Below are 23,647 nucleotides of genomic sequence, written 5' to 3'. Positions count from 1 at the left end.
TACCACTAAGCGACCTCAGTTAATGCCCAGGGACTTGATAATTGATTCGAACCAAGATTTAATCGCGCGTTATGCAATAATTCAAGGGTTTTGTAAACAACGAGGCTAAAAATCCCCGAGCATTATCACCGAAAATCTATTTCCCCGTCTTTCCTACTCTGTTACAGCCATACTTGGATAGAAATGAGAAATCGAACACGTTGTACAGAAATTCTTGAGTAGAAAAATAGTTTATTCATTCATTTACATTCGTGATACAAGTTATCCTTATTTTCAAAGGATTTCGACAATGCTAAAGAAATTTAATTGCCTGGTTAATTCATCTCCCTTTCAAATCTTTTGCAAAGCTGAACCGTCGCCAAAGTTTCAGCCAAACTCTTTTAATTAATTTTTCAACGCATTACTTCATGCCCTGAAGTTCCATTATGCTCATCAATATCAGTTTGATGTGCGCTTTGGTCTTGGCGCTCTCTTCGCGTAAGTTTTTCACTTGTCTGTCCAGCAGTTTGAGTCTGAGGTTGATCACGACGACGGCTTCGTCCAAAGTGAACTCGACGAAATGACCGAGACCAACGTCGAGCAGGATCATCGAACTGTCCTCGATCACTGCTTGGACGTAGAAATTGTTTCCCATGTCTAGTTTAGTCTTGAAGCCATTATTTGCCTCGGATGGCATTGATTGTAACGCAGATATCGTCGATTTTAACTGAAGATACTCCGCCGTCTCCACATTCTTCTCGTTCAGCTTCGACTCCAGTTTTCTCAAATCTTCCCGAAGTACCTCGTTCACGTAAGTCTCGAACTGCACCACCTTCTTCGCTATGAATGGATCCATTTCTTTCGATCTGTAAATTCATTGATTGCGTTCAGTTAACGGAGGCTAGGATTTTTATCATCTTCGAAGAATTAAATGAAGATTAGTTTAAGGAAATTTTCTCATTCGGTTTGAAGTTATCCAAAACAGTTTAAATCAAATTCACACCTGTTCGTGTCTTCGATGATAAAATGTTTTTGCGAAATTACTCGAGGTTAGAAATGAAATACAATGATAAAATCGAATATTAGAAGGGTGAATATTTTTATGTATTTATTTATTTCATTCTCGTGAGAATGGCTGAAAAAAAATTAAAAAACTCCTTCGAACCGGTCAAATTTAGACCATTCTTTACTTCAAACAAACCTCAAACGGTGTTACGCTTCTACTCTTGATGTTTTACGCTGTCAGCTGTTGCACCAGCGGCTTGTATTCCATTCATTCGATTCGACGAGCAGAGACAGTTGCGCCACGCTACGATAGCGTCTAAAAACAAGCTTGCCGGTAAAAGGGGCTGCGATATTCAAGCGCGGGATAATCGGATTCTTTTACGTTTTTTCAAATTTCCAACTTTACTATTCATACACTCGTGTATGAAATTTATTCCAAGCTTCGCGAAAAGCATCCACGATTCTATATGATATTTAGTTTTCTAGCAGTGCGAGAGAAAAATAATCAGACATTCTTTTCCACGTAGTTTTCACCGTGGATAAAAGAATTCGGGATAAAGTTTTTTACTTATTTATTTATTTATTTATTTATTTTTTTTTCACGGTATTTTATCATCGCTTCACAGACCGACGTTAAACGACAAATTCTACACTCTGAAGTTAGAAATTGTTTCTATTACAAATGACTGACGATGATCTAAATATGCGCACGTACAAGCGATCGATGGATCGAACAGACGGTATTTAGAACATTAAACTATTATAAATCTGTATTAATAAGGACAACGAGATACGGATATGTTAATAATCGCACATGTAAGCCTGCAGATTGATCGCTGCGGTTATATTCGTGTGTTTCACGCATCGACACTCACACGTGTACGAATCGAATGACTAGAAGACCCTAATTCACCGGGCATCATCATCTTTGTAATCGTCATTGTCGGTATAGACACGTATATCACATACACGTATAATTTATATGCGAACGCGTATCCGCAGCGTAATCCGAGCCGGTTGCAGGAGGAGTTTATCTCCTATCTGCTCTACTTAGAAATCTTTAATTAGAATCGATTTTTATCCCTCCTTCTCCTATCGTTATTCCCATTTTTTTTTTCTTTTTCGTTTTTTTCGTTCCTCTTCTCTTTCTCTCCCTCATACATTCGATATTATTGCTGTATAATAATGTTATTACGCACACACAAACACACACACACACACACATGTATATATGTATGCATGTATAGAGAATCGTGACGGTTTATATTCATTGTATATAAGTGGCACCTAGATCGCTGCAAGCCTGCAATGTGCATCGTGTGTATTATTGTTATACGGAAAACATTCAATAGCCACATGCACGTTACATTATTCAAATACCATATATAACGTTATAACGCGATGCATTTTACACTCCATTATTATAGACGGTCGGACACGAGGGAGAACGATATTCATTATCGTTATTATTCTTATTATTATTTCTTCATCGATAATATATTCGACGCTGCGCAGGTACATTTGAAAAATGTTTAATGATATGGAAGCAATATTGTACAATAGCTGGCGTAAGTAAACGTGTTAATTTTTTTCTTAAACGGGACAACGATCCAGTTCTGTACAATAAAAGTAAGAAGAATAGGAAAAACAAAAATCGGAATTTTGAGAACTATAAGATTGACAAAAAATAATCGTTGCAGTTTAGAGATGAAACCAAAAAGATTTAGAAAAAAAAAAGAAACTTTGCCGCAAGAATATAACAAAAAAAATGTATACTTATATATATATATATATGTATATATTAAAAATAATTTGTCGAAGTTGGTCACAGTAGAAAATCTTTTTATTTATTATTTAAAAGGTTGCGACGTTTCGATCGGCTACGGCCAATCATCACTAACTTCAAACTCTTATGTACACACACATATATATACGTGTATATATGGATCGCATTTAATCTCAACGCGCGCGAATATTTATTTAATAATATCCTTCATATGTAGTTGGTATAAGATTAATCATTAACAAGTGTGTAAATCACGAACGATGCGTTATTAGCCCCGCTAAGCCGTGACGTTTTAATTACCGCAAACGCTTCATAAGCCGCGGGGAAATTATACCGTTCGTTATATTAAACCTGACGACGACGACGACGACGACGACGACGACGATGGCAATGGCGATGCCGATGGACAGGTACGTGAGACTTACGCGTGTATTGATCCGCATCATTATAACATTATACATGCACACCTGTATAAAAAATATAAATGCATATTTATATATACATACATATTACATTATATATATATATATGACGTTTCGTCATAGTTGCAGCATTGCATGCGTTGCATTGCGCTGCGCTGCTACTATATCACCCTCCGCCTTTATGCCTGCATACACATGTGCTTGCGTGTTTGCGGATGTATATGTGTATATATATATATATATATATCGCTGCCGCATGCACCTGTCCCCGGGACCCGTTGATCAATGCAATTTTCTATGACCAACCAGTCAGTCGGCAGTCCAAGGGGCAAAGTTTCCCACCGCGGCGTAATTTTAACTTGTCAGAATTAACGCGGTGAATTTTATCTGTTCGCGCTGCACTGCGCTTTGCCTACTTGTTTATTCCCCATTTTATTCTACATACCTAACTTCACGTACGATATTTACGATTATATCGGTTTGTGCAATTTATACAGTGCGCAATGTGCGTTTTATTATTTATTTATTTGTTTGTTTAATTTTTTTTTCTCTCTTTTTGATCGAAAGATCGACGCTAATTTCGAGTTTTGAATACAGCTGTGGGACTGATTTTCTTTTTTTTTTTTCATTTTTTTTATCGCCCATAGCATCGTGGTATTATGGACAAAAAAATAAAAATAAAACAACGAAATTAGAAATAAGAATTTTATCGTATAATTTAAGATTCATATTGTTGATTTAATAAAATGGCACAAAACTGTGATGCAAAATTATAATCACCGTTTTGGGAGTTGCGATTTTTCAAAACTTCGTTCGAGTTTTCTTTTTTTTTTTTTCATCACTCTTAATAGCGAAGAGGCAGATGAAAATGATTTGCAGAAATTAAAAACGGAAACTGCGAAAAGGAATTTTACACCAATATTCAATACACACGTTTTTGAAATTTTTATTTTATCTCTCACAAATCGAAAAATTTCTACCAATCTGCGATAACTGAAAATCATCATTCTTTATTCATTTTTCCCCTCGGTTAGTGAATGAAGAAAATTGGCGAAACTCAGAACGAAGGGAGAAGGGGAGAAACGAGACGTGAGGAGAAAAAAGAACCGCGTTTAAGCCTACTTACAAAGTCTTAAAACGCGTTTGCGAGACCGCGCAGTGAAAGTAGATTGAACTGCGCAAGTTTGTTTAAAGTCATTCAGATTTAATATATACGGATGCAGGTGTAATGCATAAGATTGTATTTGCATTGCAGTTTTCAAATACTGCATATATACGTATATATATATATATATATATGTATCATATGTGTGCCATTCCCCAAGCATAATTTACCTACTCGTGGTTAAAGATAATTTCAGCGGTATAGATGTATCCAGATTCCACAAGTAGGTATGCAAATATAGGTGGCCTAATTTTGTCTCTTTTGAATTTTTCGCTTCGTTTCTTAACCCCTTCCCCCCCCCTTTACTTCTCTCTTCGAAATAAAATGAATGAAAAAATTAATCGACACGAATTTCTCGTTTACGCACGCGTCAGTTTTGAAATACAAAAGAAAAAAAAAACGAATACGCGGCAGGAAAATAATTTAAACAGAACGTATACATGTAGGAGTTAATCCTTTCAGTCACGGATAATTGTGCTGATCGTGAGTCAATTTTTGTAACAAGATAGTATTCTGTATTTTTTTATTTTTTTTATTTTTGGAGTCACCGATTACGAATCTGAAATCACATTTTGAAAGTTCGAGATGGTGGATCCAATATAGTGGACAAAATTTTTGAATTCAATCGAAAACCGTACAAAAAAAAAACTTGGTGCGGGATTTTTTCAGATTCGCAATCAGTGACCCGAAAAATCCCTGGACAGAGTTTTTTTCCGGATTCGATCGAACTTGAAATATTCGTCCGCCATGTTGGCCATCTTGAATTTTTGATATCCGATTCCAGATTTGTAATCAGCGACTCGGAAAAAAAATTGTAGTTTATGTAAAACATGTATACGCGTGTAGAGGTGTAAATTTTTCGGAAATGAATTATTCCTTCAATATTCACGATACTTTTCAATCAATTTATTTCTAACAATAAATATCAGTGTACTATTATAAACAGGAAAAAAGCGCGACGAAATATGTTTTCAAAGTTCTCTGAATATAAGAAAAAAAAAAGAAAGAAAATGGATATAAAATAGGTGGTAAGAATACTTACCACTGTGAGTCAAAGAGTTAAATCACTATCTTGTGAGTGAGAAATAAAAAAAAAACGGAGAGAGAAATATTTTAGACGGTCATTCCTGCAGCTTTTCCCTCTCTCTCTCTCTCTCCCTCTCTCTTTCTCTCTCTCTCTTTGAGTCTCTTACACGTGTGAAATATGCATACTTGTGTATTTATAGCGAAAGAGAGACGCGCGATGTTCAAGTCGCGTCCCTCGCGCAAATATGCATGCATGCATCGTTCGTGCGCGCGTGCGTGTGTGTGTGTGATATTAACATGTGCACGCAAAGAGAGAGACGCGCATAAGCGCAAGTATATATTTTTCAAAGGCGACAGTAAAGATTGGCGGCGTTTAACGGCCTCACTCTCCTCTTGACATAAACTAAGAACTGTATTGCTTAGATAAGACTAGAAAACCACTCTCGCGGCGTCAAGCGTCAGCCTTAGCTTTATGCGAATGAATAAATGTGTATAAAATAATTTATAATAAATGTTCCATGGAAAATTTCGCTGCGTTTGCCGTTTTCAATGTTACATCTACGCGCGTGTAATATATATTTATAATATACGCAGGTATGTACGATGTTGAAAATTGAGTGCCAATCCCGCGTCTGTAAATCGCGTCTAAATTCAAGAACACGGAAGATATAGAATTCGAAATTAGAATCATGGTCGAATTGTTGTAAACGAACATCGAAAGTCACCGTTTGGAAGGACAAAAAAAAGTAAAATCCACTTTGCGTTTGTATCGATATCGTCGTTATCATTTTCATCGTTATAACAATAATTTCCTATCGTTGTTATTATTATTACAATTATTATTATTGTGCGAGGGCAAATCGCCAAACATTATTAGGTGCAACGTGAAATTAAAATCGCACGTAGTGACGATTTGAATAAATAAAGCAGAAAAAGAACAACCATGTTTGCACAATCGTTTTTTTCTTCACCCCGGCAACAATATGTTTTTTTTTTCTTTCTCTTTTCAACTTCTTGTTCTTTCCTTCTTCTTCTTCTTCTTCCGTAATACTTATTTTACACGCGAGCACGTCGCGTTTAATTAGCTGTTATATGTGTTTGATGTTTCTATACATCGCGTATGTAATACGTTATATATATATATATGTGTGTGTATATATATATATATATATATATATATATATATATGTGTGTGTATATATATATATATATATATACGCATATACATACATATATACATGCATATATACCTACCTGCACGTATTTACGTGACTGCTGCATACGTCTCGTGTCAACAATGCCCATTACGTGTTTCCATCACACTTGTGACCGCCGACTTTTTATCCTTTCATTCGATGATTGATCCGTCATTTTTATTTATTTAAAAAGAAAATTTCTATCTAATTCGAACTCCTTTCGCCAGATGATTTTTAGTTAATAATTTGCTTTCTCTCTCCTCCTTCTCTATCTGGTTTTATAATCGTTATGAAAAGCTAATGCTATAATCGTTATTATCGCAGTGTGTATATATTTGAACTTCTTATTTCATTCATTCGTGTAGTCTAATTATTATCCAGAAATTTTTTGTAATCTCAAAATCCTGCGACAATGCGCCTTTATTCACGAATTCGCAACGTCGCGGTCGATGAGAGGATGGCCGAATACCAATGATTGAGAAAAAGCAATGCTGAAGTATAATTTCCGTTTATTTTCTTCTGGGGTTTTCTTTTTTTTTTTTTTTTCTTCTTTCGATATTCATTTACTTTCGTTTATTTTATGCTTTGCCTCTATTGTACATCAATATTTTACAGCGCGTTATGTATATTATACACATTAAGTGTTTTTTTTTTTTTTTTTGTTATTAATTTGTGATACATATTGTTTGTTTGTCTTGTTTTGTTTTTTTCATAAACGAAGACAGGAAGTAGAGGGGAAAAAATATATGTGTAAATACATATGTGGTATATAATATATCGTTTACAGAATATTGACAGTTTGAAATGCAAAAACATACGACCGACGAATTATAATTTTTCATCGTTTCATTCGTTTCCTTCGCTTGTTTATTTATTTATTTATTTATTTATCTTTTATTCAAATCGTTCCAACTTAATCACTAATCAACTTAATTACCATTATCGTTATTAATATCGTACTTATCATTACAATATACATATACATACGTATGTATAATAATATGCATATCGTGTATCTGTATACATTATATTATATATTTTTCTTTCAGTTACATTGAAAATATGGCGACAGATTATACGTAATAATTAATTCTTAAAATTGGGTCTGCGGGATTTTCTTCTTTTTTTTTTCTTTCTTTCTTTTCTCATCTCTTCTTTAAAAAAATAGAAATAATTTACCGAGATACATATGTACACACAAGCACACACATATGTATATATATATATATATATGTATGCATAATGTACATACATATATAATTTTTCCTCTTTCACGTGTTTTTCGTCTTGTCTCAAATTATTTCTAAAGATAATAATCACAATAATAATAATAATTACAATTATTATTATTGTTGTTTTTACAATTACACATGTATTAACTCGTAGCACGTGCGATTAGGAACCTATGTGTGTGTGTGTGTGTGTATATATATATAATATTACAGCTTAACTACGTCAATGCAGTCATAACGCGTAATTGTTACTATAATCTGTTATCGCATCATGGGCTGGCATCGATTGACTTTCATTCTAATATCACAATAAATAAAAAAAGCAAACAATGTTCCCTTTTCTTCTTTTCATTCTCTCTCTCTCCCTCTGTCTCTCTCTTTCTTTCTCTATTTATTTAAATCTTTGCTCATTCTTTCAACTTCGTGGGTTTTTTTTTTTTTTTTTTTTTTTTTTCTTCTTACTATCGTCGCTCTTTATCCCGCGATATATTTCCTTGATTTCTTTCATTCTTTCTTTTTCTATTAGAAACTTTCGCCCCCCCCCCCCCCTCCCCCTTTTTTTGCTCCTACAAGTAGGAGTAAATTAATAATGTGTATACAGCGTACGTATGGATATTGTGTATGTATAAATAAGCGTTGACGTACGCGCCGCGACGGAGAAATTGAACCATCATTTTTTTGTCACTCATTTTGATTTCGAGTTCTTCCTCCTCTATTTCTTTCTTTTTCTCGCAATTTCGCATTAATATTAACAGTGAAGCGTAAGAATTGAAACAAATTCTTTGCGCGATGTACAAGAATTTTTGCGAAAAATTTCTGTTTTCCGTTTTGCTTTTAATTGATCTTATTTTTGTTGTTGTTTTTTTATCATTATCGTTATCATTATTATTATTCTCTGTTTCTTTCTCTATCCTGTCAAGCCAATACGTACAGAAATTTAAAATTCGTCTTATCTCGTTAGAAAATAACTTTTAAAATCATATGAATATGAAATCTATCCCGTTATTATACGCTCAACATTATTAATGCCGTTATTATTACTATCGTTAACGTTGATGATTTTATTTTTGTGTTTTCCCTACATTATTTGCTTTCACGTAGATTTTTGAAGTCGAGAACAAACGAATTGAAGAAGCTGACCGTAGTAATGACAGTATAGAAATAGTTTAATAGCTGCAGCTGGATGTACGATGAAAAACTATCGTTATTGCTACTATCGTTAATATTATTGTTATCATTATTATCCATATCATTGCTGTTGTTGTGGGTGTTGTCAGTATCATTTTCTTTGTTAGCATGAACATTGTTAATATTAATATTATCGGAATTAGTGTTATTTAATTATTATTACTATTATTAATATTGTTATTGTTGTTTTTTTTTTTTGTTTGTCGTTATTCATATCGTTACATGCGGCGTAAGGTGATTAAAATCTGTACAACATATTCATCACGCGCTGTACAGTTCGAGTCGATATTACTACATATCAAAATCAACGTCCGCGCTCGTACAAGGTACATGTAAATAGTTTTTTTTTTTTTCCTTCTGTCACATATGTATATGTCCACGTGTGGGTGTGTTTTCCAGCTTACACGCATATATATACATACATACATACATACATACATACATACACATATACACAAATATATTTGAGAAATTTGGAAAAGAAAAAACAAAAAAAAAACCATAGAACGAGAAGAAAAAGAAAGAATAGAGAAAACAACAAAGCAAAAAATAATCACATTCTCTCCACCGTCGAAACTAACAGGATATAAGATTTATTGTATTCTAATGTGGATATATAGGTATACTTTTATTTGTTTATTTATTTATTTCTATACTGTTTTTTTTTTTTTCCTTCGTGTAATTGATTTGTTTATTTCTGTTCTCTGCGGTCGGGAATCGGGGTGGTGTTTAATTATCGTTTTTTGTTATTTTTGTATTCTTTTTTTGTTTCTCTTCGTCCAGCTTCATTTTCTTCTTATCGTCTATGCGCATATTATATACCTACGTTTTCAGACCGCCGTCTTTTGTCCAGTTTCTCGTGCAGCGTCTCGCGATCATCCTTGGCGAAACTGTAATCAGATATTGGAAAGGAATCGAGAAATTAGAGACGTTAGAGACGGGAGAAAAATAAGTAAAAAGGAATAATTTTTTTTAAAAGAATTTTGCAATTACGTCGTTCACAAGATTTTTCGTTATTTATTGAGCGTTTTTGGAAAGATAGAAAATCGGCCCCTTCTACTGCGTCCCGAAAACGGGAAGATAGGGAGATAGTCTGCTGAGCAGTGATATGGCCACTAAGCTAAAGATAATCGAACAAGACTTGATTGACTCGGTTGTGAAATTAATCGATTGGTCAATTCTATCGTATTTTTATGAAACGACGCATGTGATGAAAAAAAGGCAAACGTCAGTTCGTCGTTTCAATGGCGGAAAAGTTTTTCGATAATTTATAATTACATTCAAAACATCTGTCAATTTAAGGTAATAATATTCATTTACATTTCACTCATTATATCAAACAGTTAACGATTGATACTTTATTCGCACGGATTGTGAGAAAAAATAATCGACCATACTCGTTTAGTCGGGAAAAAATAATCCAAGTGTTAGAGAAAATAAAAAACCTGTGAAAATCGATAAGTGGAAAAAAAGTAAAATAAATAACAATAAGCAAAACAAAAAACATAGCATCGAAATCGCCTGCAGCCGGTCTAGCTATAAGTCAGAACTGAAACGACCGGTATAAAAAGGCGTGTCTTGTCGTTGCTACCGATAGCGATCGAGTCGCGCCACAACGCGTGGCGTGTTGTGCAGATACCTACATATTATATTATATAGTAGCCGATGTCGCCCGTCGCTCGGGAAAAGTTGTTAAGTAATCACTGGATAAGTTGTATGCATGTAGGTGCATTGCGTATATATAAATATATACTTTCAATGTTAAATTAAAAGACAGATTTTCCGGGAGTTGCGAAAAATCTGCAAATCTTAAAGAACAGAAAAAAAGAAACGAAAAAGGAAGAAATATCATCAATGTCTAAACTATAACATCGTTCAAGATAAAAATTAATTTTTGTGTCTAGGTTGAGTTGATTATTTTTTTTTTTATTATCTATACATTGAAACAATGAAAAAAAATACGTACACCCCTTCCTTAAATTTTGCTTTTGCAGTCTAGCATAGAAGTCTACAGAGATTTTGCGCCTGGGGATTTGGACACGTGATTATTACATGTTGATCGATGTTATAAATAGATGAAAATTATTATTTTTCGAGAATAGTTTGATTTTTCAGCCAGGAGAGTGTAATTAAAAAATATTGAATCGATTTCAATTATTCAGGGAATAAAAAACCGAAAGAATCTTATTTTTGACTAAAAGTAATTTTATTGCGAAATTGAAATTTCGAAAAATATCGAAGCATACAATTCTTTTCCCCCTACTGTATTACACTCGCATACGATATAGCTTTGAATTACAAGGGTATATAATGTAGTGGGAAACGTCGTACAGTTTGTGTAAAATATTAATTAGCGTTACGTAATATTATGCACTGAGTTGTAACGCGTTAGACGCAGAGAATTACAGAAGCAGAAATATCATAGTACATAACGAAGCGAGGCGAGACCTTGCGGCAGTCGAGCAGCGCTATCTTTCGACTCTCTGCATCCGCGGCGTCGTCGTCGGCAACGAAATAGGAAAAGAGAAGAAAACGATCGATGAATGCGAGGGAAAAAAGAAAAAAAAACAAAGTGGAAGAAAAAGTAAAAAGACTAGATTCTCGTAATAAAAATCTGCACGCGCTACACTGTACGGTGAAGAGATAAGAGGAACTTAGATAGCGAAGTATGCATGTATCTGCACCGTGGCCCCGAGTCTCGGGTCGCAAGGGGCAAACAGAGCCACACGTCCAATAATCGAGAATTGTTGCTGCTGCTGCTGCTGCAACTTCAACTTTTGCAGAGTGGCGAGAATTTTGTTTGAATAAAAATTCACTAAATCCCCTGACTTTTTCCCGACGAAACTATCGGTAACGTTGGACAGATTTTATATGACCGAAAGCTCCAGAAGTTGTGCACCTTGAATATACAAATTTGGATCTAAGAATACACGCAGTATCCATTTGTTTCACACGAATCCTAGTTTTTCTCTTCGTCGTTGAAACCATAATTTTTTCTACGTCTCATACTGAACCCTGCAACTGAAAAATGAACAGTAATTTCGAAGCGATTTCTTCTAACATAATCTCGCTTATGGCTCTGCAAGGATTTGAAAATCGAGTCGTGCTTTCTTTTCGCCTAGTTCTCCTTCTTCTCCTTCTTTCAACGGCTGCCGCTTGAGCGATGCATTCGTCGCTGCAGCAGCGGCGGCCCTGGAACACGTATGAAAACTAAGTCCAGGGGTTTCATTTCACTGACTTTACGAGGTAGACATAAAATGGATTTTACTGTCGGCTAGTTCGCCAGTTCTCGAGTTGGTAACATTGCTTTACCCGGCATAATATACGGTCTTTCCCTTCCCCTCCCCCCCCTTCTGCCCAACCCGCTTCACTCCCTTGCTTCAATCCTGAAGCGAATCTCCCGTGAATCCCTTATCCGCAATCCTTTGCAACTTCACACATATATATATATATATAGATGCATTTTCGCAAGTCCTTATAATGCGGTTGTATATAAACTTTTCCTATGAAAAATGTATGCATATACATATACGTATATATATGTGTATGTGTGTGTGTGTGTGATAACTACTCGGTTTGACGTATATACGAGCGCGTTTCATATCCTCGTATAACATAATATTATATTATTCCATGTAAAGTTATTTAATATTATACCTTATACACCTTACATACATAAATATATATGACATACGATTTACTCTCAGATAAAATCAGTGCGTGCAGTTGCATTTGACGAGTGGTTCATCCCCCCCCCCCCCCCCCCCATTTCACCCTCCCGCTCGTCTTTTTACTTCGTTTATAAATGTATCTACATTTATTATTTAACTTGCATTTTTTTTGGGAGGAAACGGATAGAGAGATAAAAAATGAATAAGTAAACGGAGACAGTATATTCCAAGTGCGCAAAGAACAGAGTTGATTTTTATTCTTGATATTTACACAGGCAGTTAAACTTGTGGTGCCTGCAAACGTGTGTGTATATATAAATATAAATATATATACGCAGAGTGGCGCTGAAAGATCGCACAGCGAATTTAATTGGCCTCTATATTTACGGTAAAATTATTCACTGACGTGTTTATAATATGGGTTTTAATACGGTCTTAATAACGAGGAGTTAAACGCTGCTACAGTATAGTTATGCCTGAGCATTATACGCGCCTATTATACATGTGTCGTTTCTGTAATTGAACCGGCGAAAAACTATTATCAATTAAACGATCCAAGTACGCGGCACGAGTTGGCGAAGCATAAGGCGAAGAGAAAAAGGAGGAGGAACCCTAGCGGGGAACATTAATATTGCATATCTAGTTGGATCGTTGCTGCGGACGATCATTATGTATAAAATGTGCGCAGTTATAATTCTACCGGTATTCAATAGCGCAAATTACTTTTCAACGTATATTGATTGTCTCTGCAACATGGATACCTATACTTGTACCTAGGACACGATAATCATGGAAGCTTCGACGTCGAGTCGCACCCATGTTGCGTTCGATGCAAAAAGTTGCTAGATTCGATAAACAATATTATTAACAGATTTATCGTCGTTATCTACAACTAGATTCCGCAAACTGCAACCTCGTAGTCTAGATTATTCGCTATTGCAATCAACGATGATCTCTTTCATACTTATTGAATTGTCGACTCGGCGACACTATGCTTCAAGTTTTATGTTATACATTTATAACTGGCATCTAACATCGTTGATAACACTTGATCATTTTTATCACGCATCGTTTGTTAGAAATGCAAACAAACCAAAGTCTAAATCGTGGAGAATAACGTTGTAAGGAACGTGTATACACAGATTACACAGCCTTGAAAATATTCTAAAATTCTGTTTCTACGTAAGGTTTTAAGAATGTTTGTCAAACGACGAAAGGTGGAAGAAAGCTTAAATGTTTCGTGGAAGATTTTGAAGAGCTAGTCTCGATGATGCGAAAAATATTGAAAATCGCGAGAACGGTGAAAAGAGTTCGAGCTGGAAGCTCGTGAAAACTGTGAAATCATTTTACTGTATTTTTTCATCAACGTTCTTACGAATACAAAAACCCTTCATATGTAAACCAATTCCTATTATTGGGATTTTCATTTCATTTCAAACGTTTTAATTGTACTTTTTGTATTTGAACTATAATTGATCCGAATCGATGGATCTTTATTAGCGGGGTAGAATATTGAGCGTTAAAGGAGGGTGTCGAACAAGCAGATTACTCCCGTATAGGCGCCAAGTTTCGACTCGGACAGACTGTGAAAACTTTCAAACGCTACCTCAGGTACGAAATTGAAACATTTTCACGAAGCAAACTCGCCTGATCTTTGTTCGGTCGTTGGTAGTGCACGTGGAAGATGTATCGGCCTCGTAATCGCCTGCGCAGGGTAGCGTGGAGGAAATAAGGAGAGAAAAACGGGATGAAAATAAGACCGGCGTCGAGGTTCCTCGTAGTCCGGGGAGTTACGCCGTGGCAAATTGTAGCTAGTTAACAAAGAGCATTCGAACCATTACGTACGCCGTGTGCAAGAGCGTGAATATCGCGGCCCGAAGGTACGGGTTCCCACTTCCTCCCTTTCTGGTCCTGGTCTTGGTCTTTCAGGCCGTCTCGTAAACGACGAGCGTCGCGGACCCGCGAGCGGTTAAAACCTCGTCAAAATAACGTCGTAAAAAGAGCGAGGCAGAAAGAGGCGTCTCTCGACTCCTACTTTCCATCCGGTGTGCGACACACCTGAGCAGTGGCAGTTCCTCTTGGACGTCGAACTGACGAGAGCCGGGCACTGCATTCCCTCGGCTTTGATGCCGCCTCCCTTATTCTTCGGCGAACGTGATCAAATCCGTGAAAAGGGATCGTGAACGGAGGCAGCGTCAAAGTATAACCGGGCGTTTTAGAGTCCCGGTATATGGTTCGTCTCTTCATGGGCAAACATGTGTTACGGGTGAGCGTTTGATGGCTCTTATTGTACGCTACCAGCGGTATGTCAGGGGTTGGTTTGTGCCCACTCAAGTTCAAGTTATTGCACAGGTATGTATAACCATCGACGTCGTTTTGTTCCATTGAGAGCGATTAGCCGCGTTCTCGATCAGAGAAAACCGCTCGCTGATCCAACGGACTTTCGGATGAGATCGTTGTCGCGCTGGTTATCCTTGGAAATTCTAAGCACGTTGGAGATAAGAGTCAGAGAATAGCGAACACTCGAGAATTTGGATTGAACAGGGAAAAGGCATCTCTGTGATCATCGTCTCGATGAACGGACAATAATCAGAGAACGACCATTTACGTATCATTCCGCGGAAACCGCCTCGATGGCCTCCCATTCCGCTGAGAAACCTCGTTAGAGAGTGATTTACAACTCAGCCTGGATTGGGAAACGTTCTGCCACTTCTGATCATCGCGTCTTGTGGTCAGTACCATTTAGGTCTAATGTTCAAGGCGTGTTTTTGGCCTTCGAAACTGGCTCGCATCGCTTACATCTTCGAAAGTTGAGCGAGTTCAAGTTCCAAGGAACGAACGAAACCGAATAAAATTTGAATGTCAAGTAAAAGCAACGCGTGAGCCTAATGATCGTTTACCATAAAACTTGAGCGCGACCAGCTCGGTACATTGGAACGTGCGGCATGTGGCGAGAATATTTGCTGCAAGCAGTCGTAGGTACGCGGTTAAGTACACACGCGAGTGAATAATATAAATAGTCGGAGATGAGGAAAGGGTTCGGGATTGGAAGAGAGGCGATATAACGTTAACTGCAGAGCCTGTTAGCTATCAAAGTTAGGGTCACAGCCTACGTAGTACGACAAGATCGAAGAAACGACGCGACCTAACCCAACAACCGTTGAGATTCTCGAGATCCGGAGGTGCAGCCGGCTATCAACCCGGGTATCAGCTGGAAAACCGCGTCACTTTGCCATCGCGGTGCGAAAAGCCCGAATTAAATACCCTCGGGTTATCATCGTTAGCGATAAACGCCTGCAGGTACGGGCGTTGGACGTTTTGACGGAAGGAAAAACCTGAGAACGCGTACGGCAAACACCGAGATGCCTTATAGGAGGTACGCGTGTAAAAGAAAACAAAAGGGAAGAGGAGAGTTGTTATCGAATGGGATGAGCGCGAACTGCGGTGTAGAGGAGAAAGGGGGAATAGTACTTCGAGTTTTAGTACTTGGCCAATCGTAAAAATTTATGCAGGCTAAAGCACACGGTGCAGTGGCCAGCGCACACAGGAATCGACGACGACAACGAGGACGTATAACGCGCCGCTCGTCTGTATTTACAGTATACGCGGATATCGCGGACCCGATTACCAAGAGATATAGAGCCTTCTTTAACAGTTTATCTTAGGCCGCAGCCTGCGCCTCCTTATTCTTCGTCTTCCTCTTTGGCAACAGTATTTACTGCAACCGCACGCCCATCGTCATTGCGCTGTTATCATTTGTCACGTCAACACACCGCGGTAGAAGCATCGTCGATAAATCGATCGAACGGCAGTAGGTATTAAAGAATCGAACCGGTGAGTGACGAGGATTGTCACAAAGATGAAGGCGAGGGGTTAATCACTCGCGGATTTGATGTACAGCCGATTTGAAAATTAGAAAAAACTTAATGATGATTTTAAAGGATTTTTAAAGACTTCAGACATTTCAAGACTACAAAAGATTTCGAAAAATTTCAATAGATTTCAAAAGATTTCAGATGGTTTAGTAGGAATTCAAAAGATTTTAGGGATTTCGAAGGATTTCAAAAAGGTTTTTTCGTACGCCTGTTTGAAAAAATCTCCTCCTGGCGCGACGCCACGAGGCAGGAGTTTCGTCGTTCTTGACAAGTTTGAACGAAGACACCGTCAGCTGTGTAGAGTGCGAAGAGATACTCTTAACAGATTTCAAACCGAAGTTGTGTATCGTTGAGACGGTCGTAAAAACAGTAGGTAGGTACCTACCGGAAAGAGGGGCAACCGTGTAGACCAGTTACCCCAGAAGAGGAAAGCCGCTGGGCGAGAACCGCAACGACTTTGCAGGCAGGTGCAGCTGGATGAAGTAGCGGGGAGTTTATCGTCCTGCGGTAAGTGCTTCGCGGATTCCCACACACCCCCGTTTCTGTTGTCCTTGCCGGTGCAGCGTCGGCGGCGTAAAACCGATGCGGAGGAACGATTTGGGATTTAATCGCGGCTTCGGGGAGAACTGGAAAACCGTCTGGTGCGGGACTCCTCGCGGGTTTTCGGTGCGAAGGGATCTACGGAGGCAATAATTAGGAACCGCGCTCCTGCACGCCGCGGTTCAAGACTCGCGTGCAGAGCGGTAAGAGAAGCAGGCGGCGGTTCTGAGCAACGTAAGGAGCATGAGAGGCTCGGAGAACGGGCTCCTGGGTTTAGTACTTTCTAACTGCAGTCGCAGGCTACAATTAAACCCTCATAAAGTTGAGTCGTAACTTTTTAAAACCGGACCAACCAACCAACCAACCGACCACCGACCTGCGTTCTGGTTCCATGTGCATCCACCTCCTCCTCCTCCTCTTCCTCCTCCTCCTCCTCCTCCTCTTCTTCTCTGGACGTACGGCAAAAAGCCGGAATTGCATCCTTAATGAAGCCCAGGTCGGCTCGTACGCGAATCGCTCCTTTTCTCGCTCGACGATGGCTTCGGCTGATTCTGGAATCTCCCAGGCCCGCGCGGACGGTTCGTCAAGTTTGAAGAAGTCGGTTCCGGTGTCGTGAACGCCGCGGAAAAGAGGTTGGAGAGACCGCGAGAGAGGCAGGCTTAAGCCGTGAATGGCGTTTATGGTCGTAGGTGCGCGTCGGATGGTCGGATGGTCGGTTACACGTGGAAGAAATACAGTCAAACCTTCTCATCGAAGCAGTTAAAGTCGCGCTCTCGCGAAATACACCCCAGAGTTGTATGAAATACGAGGCAGGCCAGCGAAGTCCGTTGAGCGTGCTTTTTACTCTTGTTGGTAATCGTCTTCTTTGTGTTCTCGACTCGGATGTGTTTGTAACAGCCGATTTTGAATTTGACGCCGGCACAATCAGGCTCCGCGGCAAGGAACGAGTCGAGATTATTTCGCGCACACGTCACCATCGCACCAACACCGAAACCGAAGAGGACGAAGAACCGCGGACTAGACCAAGGCGGAGATCCCGGGCATCAAAACGTCTCGACGTGTAGCCGCGGTCTGAGATAGTCCGGGAGTGAGTTTCGCTAGCCGCAGAAAGAAAGAGAAAAAGAGAGAGAGAAATAGAAAGAGAGAGAGAGAGAGAGACTTGGGTTACCCGCTGTCACATAAACTCGGATACTTTAGTGCGCCGGAGCAAAATAAGCAAAGGACCTCGGACTGACTCTCAAGTCTCTGGACAGAGAAAGGGAGAACGACAAGAAACGGAGAGAGAAAAAAAATATAGGGAGAGATAGAAAGAGAGAGAGAGAGAGAGACGTAGAGGAGAAAAATCTGCGAGCCGTAAAACCGAGCGCGTTTATGATCGTCGTTAAGTTCGCTTCGAGCGGCCCTGTCTGATTACATTGATGCTGCTTACCGCAAGTTGTTCGGGACTCTGCTCGCTCGCTCCTTCTCTCGCTACATGCCAAACCAACGCCGGGCGGACGCATGACTTTGCCACTCGCCGAACGCCAACCCCTTTTGCACAATCAATGTTCCAAGGCCCAAAGCGTCCCAACTTCGGGCTCTTTCCACATTAGGTATGTTGGTTGAATTTCAAGGTTCAACGAGTTCCTTTCAAAACCTTATTGCCACCGCCCTCTTAGTGGTCGGAACCGAGGAGGAACGATGTTACCTTACTTCGCTTAATCGTCCCTAAATTGCCTCTCTCCTGCTAGCATGTTTCTCTTCTTTTTATTATTATAACGTTATTTTGAAATTATCCGATTTCAATTATATTTCTGTTATTTCTTCTGCTTGTCAAACTTGTCCCGCTGTATTCGTCACCTGGTCGGTGTGTAAAGGGGACTTCTCGCAGGAAGAAGATAAACATTATCATCATTATTATTATTATTGTTATTATCGCTCGTTTGATCGGCCACGCTCGGACCGAGTGTGCGTTTCGAAATTGGAATAATAAGTCGGAGGCACTGGGAGTATCCGAATCTTGGAGAGATAGCGAGGCCGATACAGGTCGTTCCTGGGTCCGTTTAATGATCGTTTTCGTACCGCTTCTGGGGTTCTAGTATCTTTGCGGTGCCGCGTTTAACTGCGCTCGATTATTCATCTCATCCAGTTTTAAATATTCACCGTTTTAATCCCCGTCAGACGATCGCCGCAACGATATCAATGTCGATATCTTCCAGATGACGTCGCAGCGGACTTTCGAAGATTAGTTTCCGCGCTCTGCATGATGATAGAGACGCGTATAAAACTTTTCACGTTGCTCTTTTGTCTGCGGCGAGGAGCCAGCGGAATCCAAACGGAACGGAACGGAAAGGAACGGAACGGAATGGAATGGAGCAGAACCGAACGGATAGGTTGAGGTCGTAATCGGGAATCCGGGAAAACATAAAACTGATTCTATACTATAAAACGCCCTTCTTCGCCTTCTCCGAACTCTTCAACCTAGACGCTCACCGGCTCGCTCCCTGTCTTTTATTTCTCGAAGCGCACACGCTGCAGGGCGGCAAAACTTTTCCCGTCTCACTCACCCTTTCTCTAGTTTTCTTTTATTTATCGACTCGTGGAGCACCGCTAATTATAACCGAGGAAACGGCTCTGGTACGTTTTCCATTTTCTTACCGCGAATTCGGAGTGGGTCGTTATCCCAAGCTCTCAAATTTTTCCTCCGGTAATCGCGACCAGACGACGAAGACGACCGGGTGGAGAAGGCGAAGATACCGCGGCGAGAGAAGAAGAAGAAGAAGAAGAAGAAGAAGAAGAAGAAGAAGAAGGAGAAGAAGAAGAAGAAGAAGAAGAAGAAGAGAGGTTAATAAACGCCACAACACTAAACTAGCAAATTTACGAGCACTTACTCGCCATCAGGCCTGGCGGACCGCGGTGATCAGACCCACGCAAATCCCATCGTGAGCGAAATCCGTTTCACCAGACAAACGCGCTCGCCCCCCCCCCCCCCCCCCCCCTCCCTCTTCTCAGCAAGCGAAATCCACCGCGATTTCAGTTAGACTCGTGAAAAGACTCGAACTGTTGCTTGTCATGCGAGAATGGTTACAAAAACGTTTTTAAATCCCATGGGATCACCATCTCGCCCAACCATCGTTTTGGGCTTATTACAGATTTTTACATTCGAATTCCTCGACTTTACAAATTCGTAACGAATCCGAGAAACAGTTGAAGTTATAACAAACTTATCGAGAATAATGAATTGTGTACGAATAAATAGTCGTCGATCTAAGTTTGATAAGATTAACATTCAGAAGAATCGTTACGTAGAATTTCATTAGTCTGAATAGTCGTAATACCGAATGAATCAAGGTTTTGGAAGCAGCTCAAAAAAATGTATTAGTACTAAGGTGAAGGACAATACAAGTTATGAGTTTCAAGGTGTTCCAAGATGTGAAGCTCATTCATCTACGGTAACTAAAAATTTGTATATTAACAGTTCTTCAAATAATCGACGCGGCTGGATATTTCAAACGTTGAAAATACACATCGGGCATAACATAAAACTGCAAGTGGTTCATATGACCATGACTCTTCGCCATTTTTCATTCCTCGGTCTCGTCGGTTCGGTCTCCTTGTGTAGCCTCTAATGACCAGATGAAAATTGAAGGAAGTTCAGGTACTTACCGGGGCTACGTGGCCGGGCGTTCAGGGGGGCTGTCCGGACTCGATGGTACCCTGTTGACGACGTGGGCGTAGAGGGGATGCTGGAGACCAAGGTGAGCCGTGGGGGGTGGTGGTCCAATGTAAGGTGCCTGAGGGAGATAGGTCGGGCCACTGGCTGCCGTGCCGGTCGGGGTACCGTAGCAATTGTAGTAGTAACCACCACCGTGGATGAATCGAGCCGCCTCCCAGAAGGCCAGGGTCCGGATTTCGGCATTGGCTAGAGGATAAAGAAGCAAAAGATGAGATGGTTGGTCGGAAAATGGAAGTGGCCGTAACTTGGTAAGCGTGGTAACTGTGCTTTTGTTGCAAGGCGAGGGATTAATCGTGAAATCTCGTGAACTCGTCAAATCTGGTGCACACTTTTCTGAAAATCTTGTGTAATCGCTGGAAATATTCTATTCTGACACGTCTTGAAATCTTCTGAAATCTTTTGAAGTCTTCTGCAATCATCTGAAATCTCTTGAATTTTTTTGAAATTTGTTGAAACCTTTTGAAATCCTTGTAATATTGAAATCAGGTGTACCTACGACAAATGGATGAGTGATTCACCCCTTGTTCCGAAGTCAAGTAACTCGCATCGAGGTCGGAAGTTCTCTCTAGTCTCAACCCCTTTGTAACCTCAAAGATACGACATTCCGGTTATTAGAATTATGTTTCGTTTGTTTGTTTGTTAGTTTTTTTGTTTATTTGTTTCAAACTCTCCATCGCCACGGTCCCCAGAGCTTCTTGAGCACCAGGATTTGCGAAGGTCGTGAGCGAGTCGCGCTTTCAGACGGCTCGGGGAGTTAATAGCACCCTTCTTAGAACGAGCATAGGAGACCAATGGGAGGTCGAATAGAATTAAAATGGCCGACTCAGCCGAGGCGTGGTTTTTACATTCGGTTTCGAGGCTGGAAGGTGCTGCTACTGCTGTGGGCATAGCATGCGTCCTTCATTCCTTCCTTTTTTCTCCTCCTACTTCTCGAGTTTTACTACTTAATTGCACCGCCGTTTGCTTATTCATTTTATTCTTCTTCCTCTTCTTCTTGTGCAGTTTCTTTGTCCGTTTTTTACTCTCTCTCTCTCTCTCTCTCTTTCTCTCTCTCTCTCTCTCTCTCTCCGTCTCTCGATCGGCGAGCACATCAACTTCCAATTCTCCTCATCCTTCGTCGCGTGGTGACGTGATGCGATACTTTCCTCTCGTACCAGCATCGTTACTTGAATCGAAACTCAAGTCTGCAGTAACAAACGAACACGAGCCTGTAACACTGTTGGCTCTAACAACCGAGGCGCACGTAAGAAACTAGTACAAAATCTTAACTGCCTGAACCAAGTAATAAGCTATAAACCCAAGCGAGCTGAGCACGCTGCTCGGATCACTCTGTCTCTGTTTCTGCCTCTTGCCTCATTCTTCCACTTTTCGTCCTGCTCTTCGTTACTACGTATGACGTAAAGTCCGAGCATAATCGCCCACTGCGTTTAAAGGTAACGATCTTTCCTCGAAGTCATTTCTATCTTTCTCTGATCTTTTCTTGACCACTAGACGTCATCAGTTTTCGAATTAAGAAAGAATCCTGAAGGGAACCTTCGTCTTCTGGACCGGACAAAGGTTGGTCCAGGTTCCAGTCGGTAGATTAGAGCATGGTGTAAGGAAAGAAGGTGTGTTATTGGGAATCACTACCGCTTAGGACATTGAGAACGTCCCTTCACATGACATAACGTGGGACTTTTTCTACTTCACATCTCCGTTTAGAACACAACTTGTATCCTTGCACAATGGATTGGAGTCGAAGGACGTGAGATTTAGATTGGTTTCCGAGGGACGCTGAACCCCGGGAATTTACCAATATGATCGCTGATTCCGAGCTCGGGATTTTAGTCCAGCCAGCACGCGGCTTGATTACTCGGAAGTCACGCGTCGCGTGGCAACAACTAATAATGTGTTTGCCCTCAACGCACGTCCGAAACATAACAACGCACGAACGAACGTAAGGCAAGAACCCGCTGCGGTGTGTTTAAACTGCGATCAATCAACGCCAGAACGACGGTAAAGAACGATTGTGCTCGAGATTCTTGAGAGAGCTTGTTTTAAAAGGAACTATTGGAATAGGCGACGGAAATCGATGAGCTTTCGCTCACTCAAATTTTCCGAGCTTAAGTGCCTCCGAATTAAGAATAGCACAAATCTACCGTTCACGAATCTACAATAAATTTGCTACTCCATGCTGGCCACTTAATCTCCGTCACAATATTCGATCCAATTGATGTAAGGCTGCGAAAAATTGTGGGACGTATTTGTGGGAAGAAACAAAAAACAGTAAACGATTCCCTGACTCTCCGCAAAAACCGCGCTGAGATTTCCCTGGCTATTCCAGAATTTCCTAAATTCCGTGACCAGTGGCCATCCTGGACTCACTCTTTGTGCCCGAGCTGGAATAGTTGGATACGCACTCGAACGCGATGCTGCGGAGGAACGAAGGGCCGGATGGACGCAAAAATACCGCGTATACGCTGCCGATCATAAATTATATTTTAACGATCTCTATGCGTCCGTTCTCCGGGACGGAACTCCGAGGGCCTCGTCGAGGAAGATTCCTCCTTTCTTCATCCCAGTTTCAACCCGAAGGGGTGGGGGGAGTGAAGGAGGAGGGCCGAGTCGTTCCTAGTCGTCGCACCCTGATGCCTGCTCGAGTCGACTCTGACTCCGCCCCAGGAGACGATGAGTCTTGGTGTCGCTAAGGTGTCATTCTCGGCTCTTGTCGAGGGCCTTAAGGGACCCAGTTCGGGGAAACGAAATCGTAAAATCGAGGCCAGTTTTTGCTTAATAATTTTACGATAATTACGAGACTTGAGGTTATACCGACTGTCGGGATGATCGTCGCGAAGTTATTATCATCTT

At 40.1% G+C, this 23,647-nt stretch overlaps 1 protein-coding gene across 22 annotated transcripts in view; it reads right to left on the bottom strand.

Annotated features, from left to right (window-relative positions):
• Positions 1-211: 211 nt before the first annotated feature.
• Positions 212-23,647, bottom strand: part of LOC124186398 (protein doublesex-like) — an 81,071-nt gene continuing 57,635 nt past the window's right edge. For 14 of the 22 annotated variants that reach the window (XM_046578083.1, XM_046578084.1, XM_046578074.1 and 11 more), the window contains 2 exons: positions 20,731-20,986; positions 8,180-9,889 (listed from right to left, as the gene is read on the bottom strand). In XM_046578083.1, the coding sequence (XP_046434039.1) occupies positions 20,736-20,986 (251 nt within the window). In that variant the 3' untranslated portion in view covers positions 8,180-9,889; positions 20,731-20,735. Of the gene's footprint in view, positions 846-1,281; positions 1,301-8,179; positions 9,890-11,967; positions 12,192-20,730; positions 20,987-21,296; positions 21,318-23,647 lie in introns of those variants that run through there. The other 8 variants (XM_046578089.1, XM_046578088.1, XM_046578090.1 and 5 more) reach the window with 7 other exon arrangements.

The sequence above is a fragment of the Neodiprion fabricii genome, chromosome 7 (assembly GCF_021155785.1).
Source record: "Neodiprion fabricii isolate iyNeoFabr1 chromosome 7, iyNeoFabr1.1, whole genome shotgun sequence".
Classification (NCBI taxonomy): Eukaryota; Metazoa; Arthropoda; class Insecta; order Hymenoptera; family Diprionidae; genus Neodiprion; species Neodiprion fabricii.
The sequence above is the reverse complement of the archived record's forward strand: the minus strand, read 5'-3'. Positions and strand labels throughout refer to the sequence as shown.